This window comes from Chiloscyllium plagiosum, chromosome 5, assembly GCF_004010195.1.
Source record: "Chiloscyllium plagiosum isolate BGI_BamShark_2017 chromosome 5, ASM401019v2, whole genome shotgun sequence".
NCBI classification, from domain to species: domain Eukaryota; kingdom Metazoa; phylum Chordata; class Chondrichthyes; order Orectolobiformes; family Hemiscylliidae; genus Chiloscyllium; species Chiloscyllium plagiosum.
The window spans coordinates 40,691,778-40,712,033 of record NC_057714.1 but is presented as its reverse complement, the minus strand read 5'-3'; the positions used below and the strand labels follow the sequence as shown (position 1 = coordinate 40,712,033).

Below are 20,256 nucleotides of genomic sequence, written 5' to 3'. Positions count from 1 at the left end.
CATTGCAATTACCATTATTTATCCATTCTGACATTATGATGGAGGGAAAGCCAATGAGGAAGCAGTTAATTGGACAGAGGATATCACCATGATGGACTCCTGTAGCCACCACCTGGGACCAAGGCTGCCAATAGAAACATATCTTGCTTTGTGCTAGATATGCCAACAACCCGAATAAGTACAATTTTTTATATAGAACATCTAGGACAAAAAAAACCCGTTTGATCTGTTTACTTTCCTTCAGCATAAACATTCACTTTCTCCACCACTGGGACACAGAAGCAACAATGTGTACCATCCACAAAATACACTGGGGAAATTCATCAAGCTTCTTTTGACAGCATCTTCCAAACACTTATCACCATCTAGACCAACTGGAACAAAGGTAGTAGGTGCCAGTGAACACCAATGTTGCAAGATCTCTCCACTCCACTCTGCCCCCTCCCTATCTAAATGCTAACCTTCATTGTCATTGAATCAAAATCTTGGAACTCCCCTCGTAATAGCACTGTAGGTGTACCAGATGCCAAGGATTGTAGCAGTTCAAGGAGGCAGCTGAACACTATCCTCTTCAGAGCATGTAGGGATAGACAACAAATACTGGCCTTACCAGCAACACACTTATTCCAAGGACAAATGAAATAAAGCTAATTTGAGATGGTATTTTGCAAAATGACAGTTTCCTTTGTAAGAGTTATACCATTTGCACAGCATACGATTTGATTACATGACAGTTCCTCCAACAGGCAGAGTCTTAGAGTGCAGAAACAGACCCTTCGGTCCATGCCGACCAGGTTACCCAAATTATTTCAAAATATGATAAACATACCCTTCTTTTTCATCCAACTCCTTGCCACCATAATCAAAGAAGAGGCTAGAATCTTCAGCAAGAGCACGTTCAATGATTCGTATGTTATGGTCGAAGAAAATCAAAAATTCTTCTGAATGAAGTATTTGCTGCTTCTCCTCTTCAGTGAGTTCTCTAGGAGCAGCTTAAAAGAAAAAGGGCTAAAAGCTCAGAAGTATTCAAAAAGATTAACATTCAATTTCTTCTTTACTAGAATACAGTAGATATTGAAATGACTGCAAAAGAAACAGTATTAATCACCTTTCAGTATTAATACAGATGACTCCCAAAGCTCAATATCTTGCTAAGGCATAATCGTAAAATATGTACTGCGAGTGAAAACTGATCAGAATATAAAGTGCTTCTTCCTCAAAAGAAAATCATTACTAAGAATAGTAGAGCAGATTACAAAACTGAAAGGCTGGTGTATAATTACTGCACACTTTTGGTAAGAAATATACATTGTATAATATGCATATTATCCTTTTCCAACTTTTGAAAAAAATTACAGCTACAGCGCAACAATGCAGTCTTTCATCTGGATTTGTTCAAAAGGTCTCTGAATAGTATCCTATGACAGAATGCATTGCTGAAACAGCTGGTATTATCTACCAAAAAAAAAAGAATCAGCATGTGCGCTGCTTTGTATTTATATAGATTACAGGTAGAAACTGCAAAGACCAAATGATAGCACAAATGAAACCTTTAATTTAGATTCTTAAATCTTCCAAAATTGCCCATGCAAGTCAATGCAGTCCTACAGTCTTAAGAATGAACTTACATAACTGATTATAGGATGGAAATACCGATTTTCAAATTATAGAAGACTGTTAAAGTACCTTCAGGAAATTGGATTTTTACTTCTTAAATTCCCTTGATAGGCAAGTACTTAAAATGTAGACCCTTTTCTTGTTGAAATTAACTTCTATACAGATTTCTGCTAAGTACAGATTTATAAGATCATTAATTTCAATAATTAAACATAAGAATATACAAGAAAACCCACAAGATAAGAAAAACTTCGGCAATTCAGCCTTTTAAACATAATCTGACATTCAATAAGATCATGGCTATTCAGTTTGCATTTTGAATTCCATTCTTCCATTTACCCCCGATAAGCTATAATTTTCTTGCCTAATAAGAATCTGCCTTCACCTTAAAAATATTCAATGACCTAGAGTTTCAAAGTGACCAACAGTCAGCAAAAAAAAAAATCCGCTTTTCTCAGTCCTAAAAGGGCAACCCCAAAATTTAAAAAGATTTCTAGTTCTACACTCACCTACAAGAGGGAAAATCCTCTCTCATCCATCTTGTCAACATATTCAACAACATTTGCACCTCAACCAAGCTACCTCAGTCTTCTAAACTCGAGCGAAAACAAGCCCAGCCGTGAAATCTATCTTCATAAGAAACTTGTTCATTCCAGCCATCAATCTAGTAATCCTCCTCAGAATCATCCTCAACACATTCACATCCTTAAGTACGGAGACAAACTGCACACAGTATTCAAGACGTGGTCTCACCAACACCTCTTATAACTGAAGCATAGCATTCTTATTTTTGTGTTCAAAACCTCTAATAATATAAAGTTAACAATCACACAACGCCAGGTTATAGTCCAACAGATTTATTTGGAAGCACTACTTTTCGGAGTGCTGCTCATTCGTCAGGTGGTTGTGGAGTATGAGATCGTAAGACACAGAATTTATAGCAAAAGTTTAGTGTGATGTAACTGAAATTATATATTAAAAACGACCTGGGCTGTTAAGTCTCTCATCTTTTAGAATGACCATGTTGCTTTCAGTTCTTCCATATGTAAATTGCAAAACTTTTTTAAAAGTTACATGCAACTTTTTTTAAAACGTTTTGCAATTTATATATGCAAGAACTGAAATCAACAAGGTCATTCTAAAAGATGAGAGACTTAACAAAGAGCCCAGGTCGTTTTCAATATATAATTTCAGATACATCACACTAAACTTTTATAATTTCAATATATAGTTTAGTCACGTGTTGGAAACATTTAACTATCTACTAAAGTACAAAAGTGAGAGCACTCCGAACAACAGTGTTAAAATTAGTGGCTTGGCGTTGCTACTCTGGGTGCAACAGACGATCTAGATTCAAAGAATGCTGGCATTTGTGCTAGTTGTCTAAAATGAAGTTTCAGTTCATGTTGCTATAATCACTTGCAAGATCACTAACACAAAATCTTCCACGAATCAGCACAAACAGAAACGTTTAGATTAGATTAGATTAGATTCCCTACAGTATGGAAATAGGCCCTTCGGCCCAACAAGTCCACACCGACCCTCCGAAGAGTAACCCACCCAGACCCATTCCCCATAATTACCCTTGACTAATGCATCTAACTGTAATGGGTAATTTAGCATGGTCAATTCACCTAACTTGCACATCCTTGGACTGTGGGAGGAGACCGGAGCACCCGGAGGAAACCCACGCAGACACAGAGAGAATGTGCAAACTCCACACAGTCACCAGTATCTTTGCTGTTCTTATAATATTATTCTACTTTCCTTACATTTTTATACTACATGATAGTGGAGCACAAATTGAGTTCATCATCCCAATCTAGGGACAGAGTAGAACAGTCAAACTAAACTTTCACTCCTGAGTTTTAAATGGCCTTTGATGGGACAATGTCTGATTATTCACTCTCACGGTTCAGACGCAAAAGTCATGAATGATAATTTGAGAAGTAACATAACTGAGTAAGTCATCTTATTCCACCCTTTTGGCTTACATTTTCCACTCATTTCTGCAAAACGGTTTTGTCTGTCCTACATGTGACTGTTTGTATTTTTGTATTTAATGGGGATATAGTTCAAGTTTGCATAGTAGTTACTAATCGGTTTAGACCCTTGTTAAAATACAAGCTTGCGTATAATTGTAAATTAATAATAAGTTAAAAAGTTTATTGATTGATGAAATCAGATGATTGTCTGCTATCCAGGGCAAATGAAACAAACTCAAGAAAATTATTCATCTTGGTGATTCATACACTTGTGACAGCTAGTGGAGCAGTAAGGTTTAATTATCAGCATACTTCTCGCATCAGGATTGTGATAATATTCATGAGGCTGCAGATTTTCTCAAACAACAGAACAGAAACTTATTACATGAAAGAAAACAGAACTATTCGGATATAGAAGACGGTTAAAATGATCTTAAACAACAGCAAAACAGATTCCAACCTGTTTTCCCAACACTATTATAGAAACTTAAGTCCAGAGAAACCAACTACCTATCTTTACTCCAAGTTTCTACTCGCACCTACCGTTTCTTTGTTATGAAATGTGGAAACAATTTGGTTAGTTCCTTTCCAGATCTGACAGAATAACATCTCACAAATTTAGAAGTCTGAACTTGCTCAACTCCAAGAAGTTGCAGACTTTGAATCAAATTCTCCTGGTTTGGACATTTCAAAGGAGATAACTGGACTACTAAGCTGCCTGAACCTTCCTAAGAAAGGAATTAAACTTGCTCTGTAATCAACCGTGTTATTTTTTGAGCAGTATTAAAGATCTTGTCCTGTTGAAATTCTTCTGATCTGAAAACAAAATTAATATTCTTTAAGAGACTAAGAGCCAATTTTTTTTATATATCTATAAAATGCAAGAGAGTAGCCAGTGAAAGGGTTGGTCTGCTCAAGAGCAAAGGAGGGAATCTATGTTTGGAGTCAGAAGAGATTGGTGAGGTCCTAAACTAATACTTTGTATTGGTATTCAAACAGAAGAAATTAGTATAGGATGAGCTCAGGGAAGGGAGTGTCAAATTTCTAAGGGGAGAAAGTGAGGTCTGCAGATGCTGGAGATCAGAGCTGGAAATGTGTTGCTGGAAAAGCGCAGCAGGTCAGGCAGCATCCAGGGAACAGGAGAATCGACGTTTCGGGCATAAGCCCTTCTTCAAATTTCTAAGCCAAGTTGCTATTAAAAAGGAAGAAGTGTTGTGAGTCTTAAAAAGGATTAAGGTAGATAGGTCCCCTGGTTCTGTGAACTGGGGGCAGCACGGTGGCTCAGTGGTTAGCACTGCTGCCTCACAGCTCCAGGGACCCAGGTTCAATTCTCACCTCGGGCAACTGTCTGTGGAGTTTGCACATTCTCCCAGTGTCTGCATGGGTTTCCTTCGGGTGCTCCGGTTTCCTCCTAGTCTAAAGATGTGGAGGTCAGGTGAATTGGCCATGCTAAATTACCCATAGTGTTAGGTGCATTAATCAAGGATAAATGTAGGACAATGGGTCTGGGTGGCTTGCTCTTCGGAGGGTCGGTGTGGACTTGTTGGGCTGAAGGGCCTGTTTCCACACTGTAGGGAATCTAATCATCTAAACTAATATTGAGGAAGGCAAGAGAACAAATTGCTGGAGCATTGACGGTCATCTTTGTATCCTCTCTGGCTACAGGTGAGGTCCCAGAGGGCTGGAGAGTAGCCAATGTTGTCCCATTGTTTAAGGAGGATAGCAGGTATAATCCAAGAAATTCCAGGCCTGTGAGCATCACGTCAGCAGTAGGAAAATTATTGGAAAAGATTCTCAGGGACAGGATTCATCTGCATTTAGAAGCAAATAGGACTTATTAGCGAAACACACATCATGGTCTTGTGAGGGAGGCGGCACCTCAATAACTTGATTGAGTTTTTGAGGACATGACGAATATGATTGATGAGGGAAAGCGGGACTTCAGAAAAGCCTTTGACATGGTCCCTCATGGCAGACTGATACACAAAAGGTGAAGTCACACGGTATCAGTGGTGAACTGGCAAGATGGATACAGAACAGGTTGAGTCATTGGTGTCAGAAGGTAGCGGTGGAAAGAGGCTTTTTGGAATGGTGGTTGTGACTGGTGGTGCTCCACAGGGATCAGTGCTGTGATGTCTGCTGATTAAATTAGTAAGATTGGAAGAGTTGTGGTCAATGTGGAAATTGTCAGAGGTTACAGCTGAATATAGATCAGTTGGAGGCATGGGCAGAAAGATGGCAGATGGAGTTTACTCATAATAGAATCCCTACAACGTGGAAATAGGCCATTTGGCCCAAAGTCTCCACTGACCCTCCGAAGTGCAACTCACCTAGACCATTCCCCTATCCTATTTCTCTACATTTACCCTGACTAACCTACACATCCCTGAACACTATGGGCAATTTAGCATGGCCAATTCACTTAATCCTGACAAATTGGAATGGATGCATTCTAAGATCAAGTACAGGTGGAGATTATACAGTGAATGGCAGAACCCTTAGCAGTATTGATATGCAGAGGGATCTGGACGTGCAGGCCCATGGATCACTGAAGGTGGCAGCGCAGGGTAGGTAAGGTTGTAAAAAAGGCCTATGGAATGTTTGCTTTCATTAGAAGGGGCATTGAGTATAAGAATAGTCAAGTTATGCAGTAGCTTTATAGAACTTTAGTTAGGCCACACTTGGCAGGGATGCTGAGTTCAAAAGAGATGTGTGAGGCAGGTTTTTCACACAAAGGGTGGTAAATGCCTAGAATGCACTGCCAGAGGTAGTGGTGAAAGCAGATACAACAGCAGCATTCAAGAAGCATCTGGATGACTGTTTCTCATCATTATTTAAATTATTTGGATGTGAACAGAGGAGGTATAGTTAGTAAGTTTGCAGCTGATGCCAAAATTGGAGGTGTAGTGGACAGCAAAGAAGGTTACCTTAGAGTACAATGGGATTTTGATCAGATGGGCCAATTGCCTGAGGAATGACAGATAGAGTTTAATTTAAATAAATTTGAGATACTGCATTTTGGAAAGGCAAATCAGGGCAGGACTTACACAGTTAATGGTAAGGTCCTGCAGAATGTTGCTGAACAAAAACTTTGGAATGCAGGTTTACAGTTCCTTGAAAATTGAGTTGCAATAGACAGGATAATGAAGGCAGCGCTTGGTATGCTTTCTTTTATTGAGTATCAAGAATAGGAGTTGGGAGGTCATGTAGCTGTTGAACAGAAAATTTGTTAGGCCACTTTTGGAATACTGTGTGCAATTCTGGTCTCCCTTCTAACAGAAGGATGTTGTGAAACTTGGAAGAGTTGAGAAAAGATTTACAAAGGATGTTGCCAGGATAGGAGGGTTTGAGCTATAGGGAGAGGCTGAATAGTTTGTTTTTTTTATATTTTTTTCAGCTGATCTCCCCTCTCCCACCTTGCTGGTGAGCTGCACCTCATAATCTCAACCTGCCCACACTCACCAGTCTCCAGGATGCAGTGATGACTCCTGGTGAAGGCCTTGCTGAAACACTGACAGCAGCAATCACTCCTGGTGTCACTATCTGTAACCTCAGGCAGCCAGTGTCTGACTAACATGCAGCTTTCCGTGGCACCTACTGGGAACTAAATTCCTGGGGAGGCTGATGCTGCTCACTTGAATGCTTGATTGTATTGAAGTAGCTTCAGGAGCCCTTTGGCGAGTTTTCACACTACTTCTGTCAACTGTGAACTCAACCCACATCACCGATACTAAATTCTGCCCATTGTAATTAGAGGAAGAGAGATAGGCTACTTCAGTACATCACCCTGAATTTACAACTAGTTATAATACTGCAGTTACATTCTTGACTCATTTGATATATTTCTGAGATTTTCTGGTCTAGAAATTAATGATAAATGTCAAAATCCAGACCTCTTGCTACTGCAGACTCCAGTTACAAAAATATCTATTCCATATGGTGCTGTGATAGAAGATCACATTTGAACTCTGGGGTTTAACTAATTTATGAATATCATTTGGCGCCTCCAAGAACTAAAGGTATACAAAAGGTGAACACAGCCAGCAGAAACTGTGAATACATCTTGCCTATAAACTATATATATTTGCATATGAAGAACAGTGCTTTACCAGACCCTTCTTCCATCAGTTCTCTGTCCCATCTGATCTGATTTCCCATTGCACAGAATCAGTAGCTATAACTGAAACATATGTACAGTTAACCCTTTGTCCTGAACCAAACTGGGATAATAGAGTCATAGAGTCATCGAGTCATCGAGATGTACAGCACGGAAACAGACCCTTTGGTCCAACTTGTCCATGCCGACCAGATATCTGAACTAATTTAGTCCCATTTGCCAGCACTTCATTTAGTCCTATTTGCCAGTTTGGGGTTGTTTTCCCAGAAGCATCAGAAGCTGAGGGATGACCTTATAGAAGTTTATAAAATCATGAAGGGTATGGATAGGGTAAATAGATAATATCTTTTCCATGGGTTTGGGGAGTCCCGAACTAGAGAGCAACGGTTTAGGGTGAGGGGAGAAAAGTTAAAAGGGACCGAAGGGGCAACTTGTTCGCACAGAGGGTGGTGCGTGTATGGAATGAGCTACCAGAGGAAGTGATGGAGGCATCTGGATGGGTATATGAATAGGAAGGGTTTAGAGGGATATGGGCCAAGTGCTAGCAAATGGGGACCATGTCAAATTGGGATATCTGGTTGGCATTGATGAGTTGGACTGAAGGGTCTGTTTCTGTGCTGTACATCTCTATGATTCTATGAGTACATGAATGTGAAGGGAATAGAGGGATCCTGTAAGTGAAGACAGTTTTAGTATGGAAGGACTAAATGTGTCGGCACTGGCTTGGAGGCCAAAGGGCTTGTTCCTGTGCTGTACTGTTCTTTGTTCTAAGTACAGCATGAAATCTTTAAGTATTAGTGAAAATATATGATTAAGTTATTCAGAAAAAAATCTCCTATTCAGCAGTGAGTGTGTAGAGTCCATTACTATCACAACCAGTTTTTTCACATATTATTTTACTGAACATTACAAAAAATATTTGCAATTATTTGTCAACTTCAGTTATTTACAAAACCTAAAATAGTGGTTTAAAAGAAACATCCCCAAGGTAATTTTTACAAGATATCTCCATTTGCTGTACTTATCAGAAGATTTAATAGCTGTCTTTAGAATAGATGTTTTACTTTCAAGTGCCTTTTACCTAATGCTTACTATGGCTGAAAATGTCATCAAAAATAAAGTACCTTCCCCTCATTCATCTTGCTGAGAAACAATAAACAATGGATTCTTAAGTTCAATATAGAAGAATCCCTTTACAATATGACCAGAAGGCAGGTTATTTGTTGATTACATGGTAAATATTGATCGATTCCTAGAATTAGTTAAAATGAAACATATTTCTACTTATTAAATACCAGATAAAGCATAACAGCTGACTTGTCAGGAAGAAGAATGAACAGCATTCAAAAATGCTGCATGCTGGGAGTATTGTAAAGTCCTTTAGCACTACAATCACAATCTTTACGCTTTCTATGCAATCTTGTATTCTTTTTCCCTCAATAATTATCACTCTTGTGTGCACTTTGATCTTCATTTCATGACTGTCCCTTCTTTGGTTGAGAAAGAGAAGCCAGCAGATGCACAAATAGCTGATCAAAGTAGGTTACTGAGAAACACTCAGACAAAACATCACGTCCCGATCAACCACTATCTGACAAAGCAGCATTTCCTTGGACTGTTATTTATTCCACAGCAGAACACTGTGATTATCTCCCTCACCTTTGATGTTTAATGGAGCTCCAGTGATGTGTTGAACTTGTTTACATACAGTGCAGGTAATTATAAGTGCCATTATAAAATTACTCAATAATCCAAAACAAAATTTAATATAGAAATATAACCCAGTCAGCTTGAAAGAGAGAATTTTTGTATCAGTAATCTGTCTGTATTTCTCTTCATTGTTTAGTGAAACAATCCATTCCAATTTATACATATGGAAACACATTTACATGGAACATAAACTTTACATTTATATTCTACTAGCATTAATCACACAGAGCTCAATAGCAGGCATTATAAAACATATCAAATCACCCTACAGACTTCTCACTATTAGTATCAGACTAAAATGTACCAGAATGAAATGTAGTGTAATAAGATTTAACATATGAGGTGGAAGAGAGAGGGAGAGAGAGAAAAAAAAACTTACAACCCAACTCCACATTCTCTCATGAAAACTCATATACATCAAATGTTAACTCTGTCTCCATGCATAGATACTACATGATCTGATCAGCATGTCCAGCAACTTTAGTTGTCATCCTATATACCAAATTTGTCCCAAATCCCCTAATGTCATTGGCAAATAGGAATCTACCAATCTCAGGCTGAATATTAAATCTGGCCTAGCATCACCTGCCCACTGCTGAAAAGGGTTCCAAGTTTCTTTCATGCTCATTACACAGAATTACTTTGATCTACAGGACTACATTTTACAACAAGTTGCAGTTGGTTGGACAAATAGAGACAGTATTCCTTTGAATACCATGAAACCTTTGCCCCAAATCACCTAACTCCAGGGAATATAACCATAGTTTATAGAATCGCTTTTCATAATTTACTCCTTGCAGTTCAAGTGCCATGCTAGTAAATTAACTTGATGCTCATTGCACTCCTTGCAAGGACAATATATCCTTCCTACAACGTGGTGTTCAGAACTGAGCATAATAGTCCAGGCACAAACCAGGGTTTTGTAAGTTTTAATGTATCCTCCCACTCCCTAGTATTTTAATCATCCAGTTTCTACATTCTACCAGCCATTTAGATTTTTTATTAAAACCTGTTTCAGACATTTTAATCCAATATGCACGAAGCCCCTAAACACCTTACCACCAAAAAAAAGACTACTGAGACCTTCCCTGGTTGCAGTATTTCATTCTTATAAAACGGTGATATATTCTTTTTAGATCTAAAATGGATGACCTAGCTTCGCCTAAAACAAAATCCTTTTGACACAGCTTTACACTTTGTCTTAATCTACCAATAATTCCAATTTTATGCTTCGAATTACATTTCTTACAACAGCAACATGTCTAAATTGCTGATGAGACAAAGGTAAGTAATTAATAAATACTGCAAATTTTTGAGGCTCCCAAAAAAGAGCATTGTGGGTGCCAATAATTATATTGGCCAATAAGCATACATGATGCTGCTTCTTGGTCAATACCACCATCAATATAGTGTATGGTCTGAGTGCTTTCCTATATTAGCTCATAAAATACAAGATGAAGAGTGGGTTCTTGCTGAGACAGATGTCGAAGTGTATTAATACTTTGATATCTCAGTCTTGTAGAATCATAGAATTGTTACAGAGCAGGAGGCTGCCATTCAGCCCATCATGCCTGTACCAGCTCTCCAAACATTTTGGCTTCAAGCGAATTGCCTGCCTTTTTCTTGTAACACTAAATATTATTTATATGGCAACAATCATCTTATGACCTATTGAAGGCCTCAATTCAAGCCACCCTAAGGTAAAGATGAAGCTGTTTCAACTGCTTTCTATTGAAGAGAATTCCAGAGGCTCACCATTCTCTGGGTGAAAAAAACTTCTCACCTCAGTCCTAAATTGTTTATCCCATATCTTTAGATTATGACCCCTTGTACTGGGCTCCCTGAAATCATGAACATCCTTCCTTCGTTCGCCCTTGCCAATCCTGTGAGAATTTTATAGATTTCTACGAGATTGCCCCCTCATTTTTCTAAACTCCACAAATATGGTCCTAACCAATCTAGTCTCTTTATACACCAGTCCTGTCTTCTCAAAATCAGTCCGGTTAAACTTTAGTTGCACTCCTTTCATAGCCAGAACATCTTTCCTCCAATAAGGAGAACAAAACTGCACAAAATACTCCAGGGTATGGTCTCACCAAAGGTCTTATCCTATCCCCGCTCCTGTATTTGAAACCTTCCAATTAAGGCCAAAATACCATTTCTCTTCTTCAGGACATTCTGCTCCTACATGTTTACTTTCAGCGACTGGTGTACAAAAACATACAAGTCTCACTGCATCTTCCCCTTCCCCAATCTACTCGCTGTTCAGATAACAATCTGCCTTCCTGATTTTGTCCCCAAAGTGGATAACCTCACATTTATCCATATTATATTTCATCTGCCATGCATTTTGTCACTCACTCAACTTATCCAAGTCACAATGAAGCATCTCTGTATCCTCCTCACCCAGCTTTGTCTCATCTGTAAACTTGGAGATACTATATTTAGTTCCCTCAACTAAAATCATTAATGCACACTGCAAATACCCGTGGTTATCATTGTGATGCCCCATTAGTCATTGCCTGCTCAGAAAAAGAATGGTTTAGTTATACTAGCCAACTCCCGTCTGCCAGCTAATTCTCTATCCTAATGAAGGGCTTTTGCCCGAAATGTCGATTTTCCTGCTCCTTGGATGCTGCCTGGCCTGCTGTGCTTTTCCAGCACCACACTCTCAACTCTAATCTCCAACAACTGCAGTCTCCACTTTTGCTTTGTTCTCTATGCACTGCTCCCAATCCCATGTGCTTTAATCTTACATGATAATCTCTGAAGTGAGACCTTATTGAAAACCTTCTGAAAGTCCAAATGAACCCAACCATTGGCTCCGCCTTATCGGTTCCACTAGTTACATTCTTGAAAAATTCCAGTAGATTTGCCTTTTGTAAATCCATGCTGACTCTGTATGATCATTTCACTGTTTTGTCATGTACTCTGCCTTAAATGTTTTAGCATATTCCCCACTACCAATGTCAGGCTAACTGGTCTTATGGAAAATAAAGAACAAGAAAGCATGGGAATGTTTAAAGCATGAAGACCACTGGCAATCTGTGGTCTGTGGAAGGCAGGATGGGATAACCATAGTGGAATGCTCTTATACCAATTAGCAGAGTAAGGTTAAGGCTGAAAGGTCACTATGATGAGATGAGATAACACAAGTAATAAAGCAAGTTTCTCTGTTAAGTGTTGTTATGACAGGATTGGGACCATAAATATTTGGGACATAACATTAAAATATCTAATTAATAGTTAGTAGAGTCAGCTTGAGACAGGAGACTATTATAATAGATGGAATAGCTAAATATCTATCATGACAGGTTAGTCTGGAATGGAAAGATCACTGTAGCAGAGTTAGCAATAAATATCTAACCAAGATATTAGAATAGCATTAAGTAGAATGTACAACTAAAGAGATAATAGGAACTAACATCACTGGTTTATTGTGTAGCTACAGTGAGGTAGTTTGATGAATATAATTGGGCATGCTGATTAGCTAACAGAAACATGATTAAAAAAAATAAAAATCCACGGACCCTGAGATTTGTGGGCATTCGAAATCTGCTTTCTCAGTGTCACGGTTTTTTGTTTGTAAATAAATGACCTACTTCTTGAAGAACTCTGTGTCTCCTGGTGGTTCTCTATATTTTCTCCACAACAGTCTATAATTTAGTTTTCTCTGTATCTTTTTTTAAATAGTGGAGTTACATCAGTTAAACTCCAATTCATAAGAATTGTTCCAGAATCTATAGAATCTTGAAAAGTTACACACAATACATCCAATATTTCCAGGGCCACTTCCTTAAAAACTCTAGGATGTAGATGAATTGAACCCTTGTATCTATCAACATTTAATCCCATCAATTTTCCTAACATAACTTCTCTATTAATACTGATTTTCTTCAGTTTCTCTCTCACACTAGACTCTATGTTCCCCAACATTTTTGGGACACTGTATCCTGATTTGTGAAGACAGAATCAAAGTATACAATTAAGTACAGATTGCTCAGAAGGTCTGGTAGCATTTGTAAAGAGAAATTAATGTTAATTGATTTCTCGTCAGATTCAGCTGGACCTGCTGAGCTTTTCCAGCAACTTCTGCTTTTGTCTCTGATATACATCATCCACAGTTCTTTTGTTTTTTTATTTATTTATTATATAATTAGTCTCTTCATTCCTCATTATAACTACATCTGTTTTGATTGTAAAGGTCCTACGCCTTTCTTCACCAATCCTTTCCTTTTCACATTCCTATTGATAATTTTACACAGTCACACTGTACATTTCCCACAAGTTTACTCTCGTGCTCTATTTTCCTCTTCTTAAATCAATCCCTTTGTCCTCCCTTGCTGAAAGCTAAACTGCTTCCAATCCTCAGATTTGTCTTTTTTGACCATTTATATGCGCTTTCTTATACTACCCCTTAGTTCCCTTGTTAGCCAAGACCAGACTATCTTTCCAATTTTATTTTTGTGTCAGACTGGACTGAACAATTGTTCAGCTTCTCTATAGATGGTGACACCTTGGTAAATATCCATATCACATAGGTGGTGGCGCTGGATATTTTAAAAATGCAGAAAAGCGGATAAATCCCCAGGATCTGATCAGGTGTACCCTAAAACGCTGTGGGAAGCTGGGCCCCTTGCTGAGATATTTGTATCATCGACAGTCACAGGTGAGGTGTCAGAAGACTGGAGGCTGGTTAATGTGGCGCCACTATTTAAGAAAGGTGGTAAGGAAAAGCCAGGGAACCTGATATTGATATTTTATGACTCTGACTCTATGCACTCTTTAAATATTTTCCATTACCTATCCACAATCATCCCTTTAAGTAACATTACCAATTTATCATAACCAGTTTGCGCTTCATACCATCAGAATTTCCTTTGCTTAGATTCAGGCTCTTCATCTCAAAATCAAGTACATCACTCTCATTGTAATGGAAAATTCTACTATACTATGGTCACTCTTCCCCAAGGGGCTTCACATAGTTAGACTGTGATTCATTCCTTTCTGAATGCACAATACCTAGTCTAGGATGCCATGATCTCGTTGGTTCTTCAATGTACCGATTCTGAAATGCAGGAGAAAGTAAGAACTGCAAATGCTGGAGATCAGTCAAAAAACGTGGGACTGGAAAAGCTGGTCAGGCAGCATCCGATGAGCAGGATAGTCGACATGTGAGCATAAGCTCTTCATCAGGAATGTGGCCCTCCAGATCCTCTGCTTGCAGCCAGGTTTGCCACCTACTCTCTGTGCAGTCAGCCCTGTCCAGCTTAGGGTCACATTCTCCCAAATCTGCCAAGGACCTCTACTGTTCTTCATCCTGAGAAGAATCCACACACTCAACAAAGTCTTTCTCTCCAGCTTATCTGACATCAAGGAATGTAAGTACACCAATGTTCATGGTCCACATTCCTGAGTAATTGAGGAATTCCTCCTCTATGCATTGGATTGGATTTTCCTAATCTGTATGCAGTTTAAAGTCACCAATTGTGGTAACCATACCTTTATTGCTTGCACCTCTAATTTCCTGGTTAATGCCACTATATAATCCTCACTATTGTTTTTAGCCATTTGATGTTACTAAGCTCCACCCATACAGATTCCACTCACGCAGCTCATTTTCTTCCTCGCAATTGTGCTAATTTACTTTGGAGTTTTTTTACCCCTGAATATTCAGTTTCAATCCCTGATCACCCAGCAGTAATGTCTCCATAATACCAAACATATCAGACCCATTTATATTTATTCACCCATATTATTGAGTGCTCTATGCCTCAAGACACAAGGCTTTAAGGATTGTCTCAACATTCTTAGTCCCATTCGTGGTATTTTGCGCTGTGTTTCTGTTTGATTTCTTGGCTCTTGAATTCTCCACTTTTCAAATTTTCTTTTCTGTCTTTTATTTTTCCCTCTGTTTCTCTCTCTTTTGTTTGCCTGTCTAGGTTCCCATTTCCTCTACTTTTAGTTTAACCCCTCCCAACCTCACTAGTAACTATTCCCCCAGGATATCTGTTCCAGTTCCGCCCAGATGCGATCTGTCTAGCTTTTACTGGTCCTATGGCGTCTCATTTGCAGCCACAGAAATGTTGGTCTATTCTCTTTACGACTTAATACCTTATTGTTATCATCTTCTCACACTTATTCAACCTCTCTGCAGCAGAGCTAACTGTAGTGCAACAAGATTGGTTGTTACTACTTTCTGCCAAGAGGCCAGTTTTTCCAATAGTATCCAAACTGGCATTTGTTTTGTCGAGAACTGTCACAGTGGCTTCTTGCACTGCCTGCCTAGTTCACTTTCTCTGCACGGTGGTCATCCATTCCTCCCTGCCTGTGGAATCTTTGCCTGCGCACCTCTCTATATAGGCGAAAGTGAGGACTCCAGATGCTGGAGATCAGAGTCAAGATTAGAGCAAAGCGGGTCAGGCAGCATCTGAGGAGCAGGAAAATAGACGTTTCGAGCAAAAGCCCTTCATCTGGAATGACACCTCTCTATATATGCTCAACCTCATAGATGCTCTTCAGCTGTTCTCGAGCTCCAAAATTCAAGCTTCTGCACACGTTCTGGTACTGAGCATTGGAACAGTGTCTGACTTCCCAGAGTAGCAGGAGCACATGACAGCCTTGAGCTCTCCTTCCATGATTTACCCTTTAATTTATTTTTAAGGACACTCTAAGAGTTTAAATAATATTAATGACTTTAAGGGCCCTTCTTCTCTGGACCCCCGCACTATTGCTCTTAAAACTATAAACCCCAAATAAGGATCTGACAAACTATAAGCGTTAAGTTCCTATCTTCTTTTATTCCTATAAGAATAGTATAAATACTCACCCAACCGTACTCACTTATTTGCCACTACAATTTGCTCATAATACATTAAAAAGCCATAACTATTAATTTGGTTCCTTTTGGCTCTTAGTGAGATCCAGTTCCTTTTTCATAAAAAGAGAAAATGAGGTGCACAAATTTGTAAAAGCAGGAAAAGTGACAGAGGAAAATCCTTTTTCATGCAGCATGTCAGCATGGTATAGAATGCATTGCCTGAGTGGTGGAATCAGGTTCAAGTAAAGCATTTAGAAGGGCTACAAGGAGAAGGTGGGAGAAAAGTACTGCTCATTTGGAGAGTCAGTGCAGGTATGATTGCAGAATGGCCACCTTCTGCACAATAACAATTCTATAATGATAGGAATCAGCAGCAGATAAATGCAAAATCATCTTGAGCAATAGGCTGCATGTACAGAGGAACCTCAATTATCTGGCATGCGATTATCCAGCAAAATCGCAAGGTCCCGATGCTTGGCATGCGATTAAGCTAACAAAACACTCCCTGTCCGTAGCATTCAGATAATTGAGGTTCCTCTGTACACTGCTAATACCATTATATAGTGTAGGCAGTGCCCCCTGCTGTCAGAAGATGTTACTACATCAGTTAACTGGTGACATTAAAGAGATGGGAATATCATAGTTAAGCTGATTTTTTTGGAGCATCTTTTTGCACTAACGTCAGAGTAACTTTTCTTTTGGAAATGATTGTGATGCATAAAGCTAGTCTAAAACCATAGCAAAAGGGATTCAAGGTTTAAGTGTGAAAATACTTCATTTTCCTCCATCCAACCTCAGGATCATTTTAGTAAGCAAACAGAAGCATACAGCACAGAATCAGACCCTTTGGTCCAATTGGTCCATGACAACCATAATCATTTACTAATTTTATATTAAGTAGTAGTAATAGTAATAATAACAACAATTTTAAAGTTTAAGTAATGGTTGTAAAGTTTTCCAGAAATGTTGAATCCTGAACATGTTGTCGTTAAGATCAACATAGTCTTCATGACACCAATACTGAGAGTCAATGCATATGAATATTCAGACACACAGAAACTATTGCAGGAGCAGACAGTTTTGGAGGATTAAACAAAAGCAGCTTTCACAATGAGTGAGGTTCACCAGAATAGAGGAATGTTAAGATTCCTCGGTGGCTCAGTGATTAGCACTGCTGCCCCACAGCACCAGGGAACTGCGCTCAATTCTAACCTCGGGGGGCTGTCTATGTGGAGTTTGCACATTCTCCGTGTTTGCGTGGGTTCCCTCCATAGTCCAAACATGTGCAAGTTAGGTGGATTGGCCAAGTTAAATTGCCCATAGTGTCCAGGGATATGTAGGTTGGGTTGAATTAGCCATGCGATATGTGGGGACGGGGAAGGGGGAGGTGTCGGGGAGGGATGCTGTTCAAAGAGTCGGTGCGGACTTGTTGGGCCAAATGGCCTGTTTCCACACAGTATGGAAACTATGATTTCAGGCTATCAAACGCTTAAAATTCTCAGATTTACACATTTAGAAAATGTATTTAATTATTTTTAAACTAGGTCATCTAAGATTTAAAAAAGATAAAATATGGTCAAGATATTCCAGCATAGGGATCGGCCTCTGACTCAACTTACATAACTAATGCACTTTGGAAGGTGAAGAAAGTTCCACGTCAGAACATTTGTAGTATTTGCATGTGAAATTTAAACCTCCAATTTCCAGTTGTACCCTGTCTGAATGCATACAGCTTTGGGCTTTTTGTCCTTTTTTTGCACTGTTACTCTGTTTTTCAAAGTAGGTCAAAAGGAGAGAAACTTAAAGCAAATCAGCTGGACTGTCAAAGCACTCCAACAGCCGCAGAAATGTTCAGCCCCTGTGCCTTTTACATTTGCCACTCCTACCCCACATGACAGACAGTGCTTGCATCTCCTCTCAATCTTAGACAGTGTTCACCCACAAGCAGCCCGCCACCATCATCATTGTCAGACTTCACTCATCCCATCATCCTTCACCATGGACAGTTCTCACCCACCAATCACTCCCTGCCAACACTACAACCCCTCATAGACAGTGTTCACTCTTCTCAAATCAGTGTTGACTCCTTTCCACACCCTTACTCCCTAACTACCTTCTGCAATCACTAGTTCCTGTCCAGTCAATGGCAGGAGAGCGAGTGTTGCTGGTACATTTCTGCTGGGTCAGGGAGCAAGGAAAATGACATTAGGAGTGAAGAGGGTGTGCTAGTTAGAGGGAAGTGCTGAGGGTTTGACCTGAAAATTTCTGTGGGTCTGAGGATGTTTTATCATGAAGCAAAGAATTATGGATAATTACTCATGGAATCTAATATTTTTAAAAAAAGTTTCTTGCTGTGAAACAGAGTTGGGAAATCTCAATTCACACAAGGTTTTGATATTAGCTTAGAAAATGGCAACCCTGCCACAAGATGCTAGCATAGGTTGACTCTCCCAACTTACAGGGTAACAGTAGGATTTCAGGTACAGTATTTTTAAAGCATATGAATCAGAGTCCAGACCAAAATTAGTTCAGTATTATCACAAAAAGGAGCAGAGGGATAACATTCAATTCACCCTCCAAATCACTTGCTGTAACTGTATACTAATATTTGATTCATTTATCATATCTGAATTTCAGAGTTTTGCAACTTCCATCCATTTTTATTAACTTGCTTGCTTTCTATTCTTCTTGCCTAACTGGACTAATACATGTATACCCCAACTGCTAAATGTTTACCACTTCACTTAACCTCCCTTTGCAAAGCCATGCCATTATCTCAACTTACAAAGTCACGTACCATAGTATCATCAGCAAGCATTCATTTGGTCCCTCCAACCAAGCCATTGATATGAAATTTAAGTATTTGACTACTTCCTAAAAATATTTCAAAAGTAGCATTCAAACTTAAAAGGTGACAAAATTAAAGTACAATTTTCTCAAGCACACATTTCAAGCAAATAAAACTGTCAATATGGCTCACATTGCTCATTCAACAACACTGATGCCATAAGCCCTTTCAACTCAAGAATTTCAGTGATATATGCAATTTCAATGGTAACGGTCTAGGAAGCTCTGATTTGAAAGGCTGGAGGTTAAAAACATTAAAGAGCAACCAGATTACACAATGATGAACCCATCACTGGCAGTTTAACCTCGAAATCAATTCCTGAACTTTTGACTGCAGCTTTCAGTTATGCAATTAATTTAATGATGCACAATATAGCATAAAAAACACAATAATTCACATAGTTCAAATGGATTTCACAAAAAAAAATGGAACGAATTGTAATTATCTACCTTCTTTCGTTTCAGTTTTCTGATCTTGGCTTTCCAGCTCAGATTCAGTTCCTAGATTCAATTCAGGAATCTCGTCATCTTCATCTTCTGCAGGAAAGGAAGTGAGAAAAAATCCCAATTAAATCTGCTTATGTATTCTCCATCAAATGTCAAATTTTCTCCTATTCTATACAAGGAAATCAGAGTCACCACAGAGCAGAATGTGAAGGTTCCCCATTCAAAGCATGCCAACCTAAACACAAGCGAGGAAGCATTAACTCCAGAATACAAACCTGAAAGTGAATACAGAATTAGCAATAATTTTAGCAAATGCAAACATGAACTCAATTCAAAGAAGTCAGTATATTTAAAAAATAGAATCAGATTTGCATTTGGTCAACAGGGTGGATAGGTTTGGAGTCAGATAAGAATGGCAATGAACTAGATTCCATTCAAAATCCTTCTGAATAATTAAAAATCATACTAAATATTACAGTGACTGGCAAAATTGATCAAAAACATGTTTATATTAGAACACAGAACATAGAAGAATACAGCGCAGTACAGGCCCTTCGGCCCTCGATGTTGCGCCGATCCAAGCCCACCTAACCTACACTAGCCCACTATCCTCCATATGCCTATCCAATGCCCGCTTAAATGCCCATAATGAGAGAGAGTTCACCACTGCTACTGGCAGGGCATTCCATGAACTCACGACTCGCTGAGTAAAA

General features: G+C 39.0%; 1 protein-coding gene across 8 annotated transcripts in view; it reads right to left on the bottom strand.

Moving 5' to 3' along the window:
* Nucleotides 1–20,256, bottom strand: part of LOC122549819 (cytoplasmic dynein 1 intermediate chain 1) — a 271,821-nt gene that overhangs the window by 103,067 nt on the left and 148,498 nt on the right. For all 8 annotated transcript variants that reach the window (XM_043689901.1, XM_043689899.1, XM_043689900.1 and 5 more), the window contains exons 7-8: nt 19,547–19,633; nt 830–992 (exon numbers count right to left, since the gene is read on the bottom strand). In XM_043689901.1, coding sequence (XP_043545836.1) covers nt 830–992; nt 19,547–19,633 — 250 coding nt within the window. The remainder of the gene's footprint in view (nt 1–829; nt 993–19,546; nt 19,634–20,256) is intronic.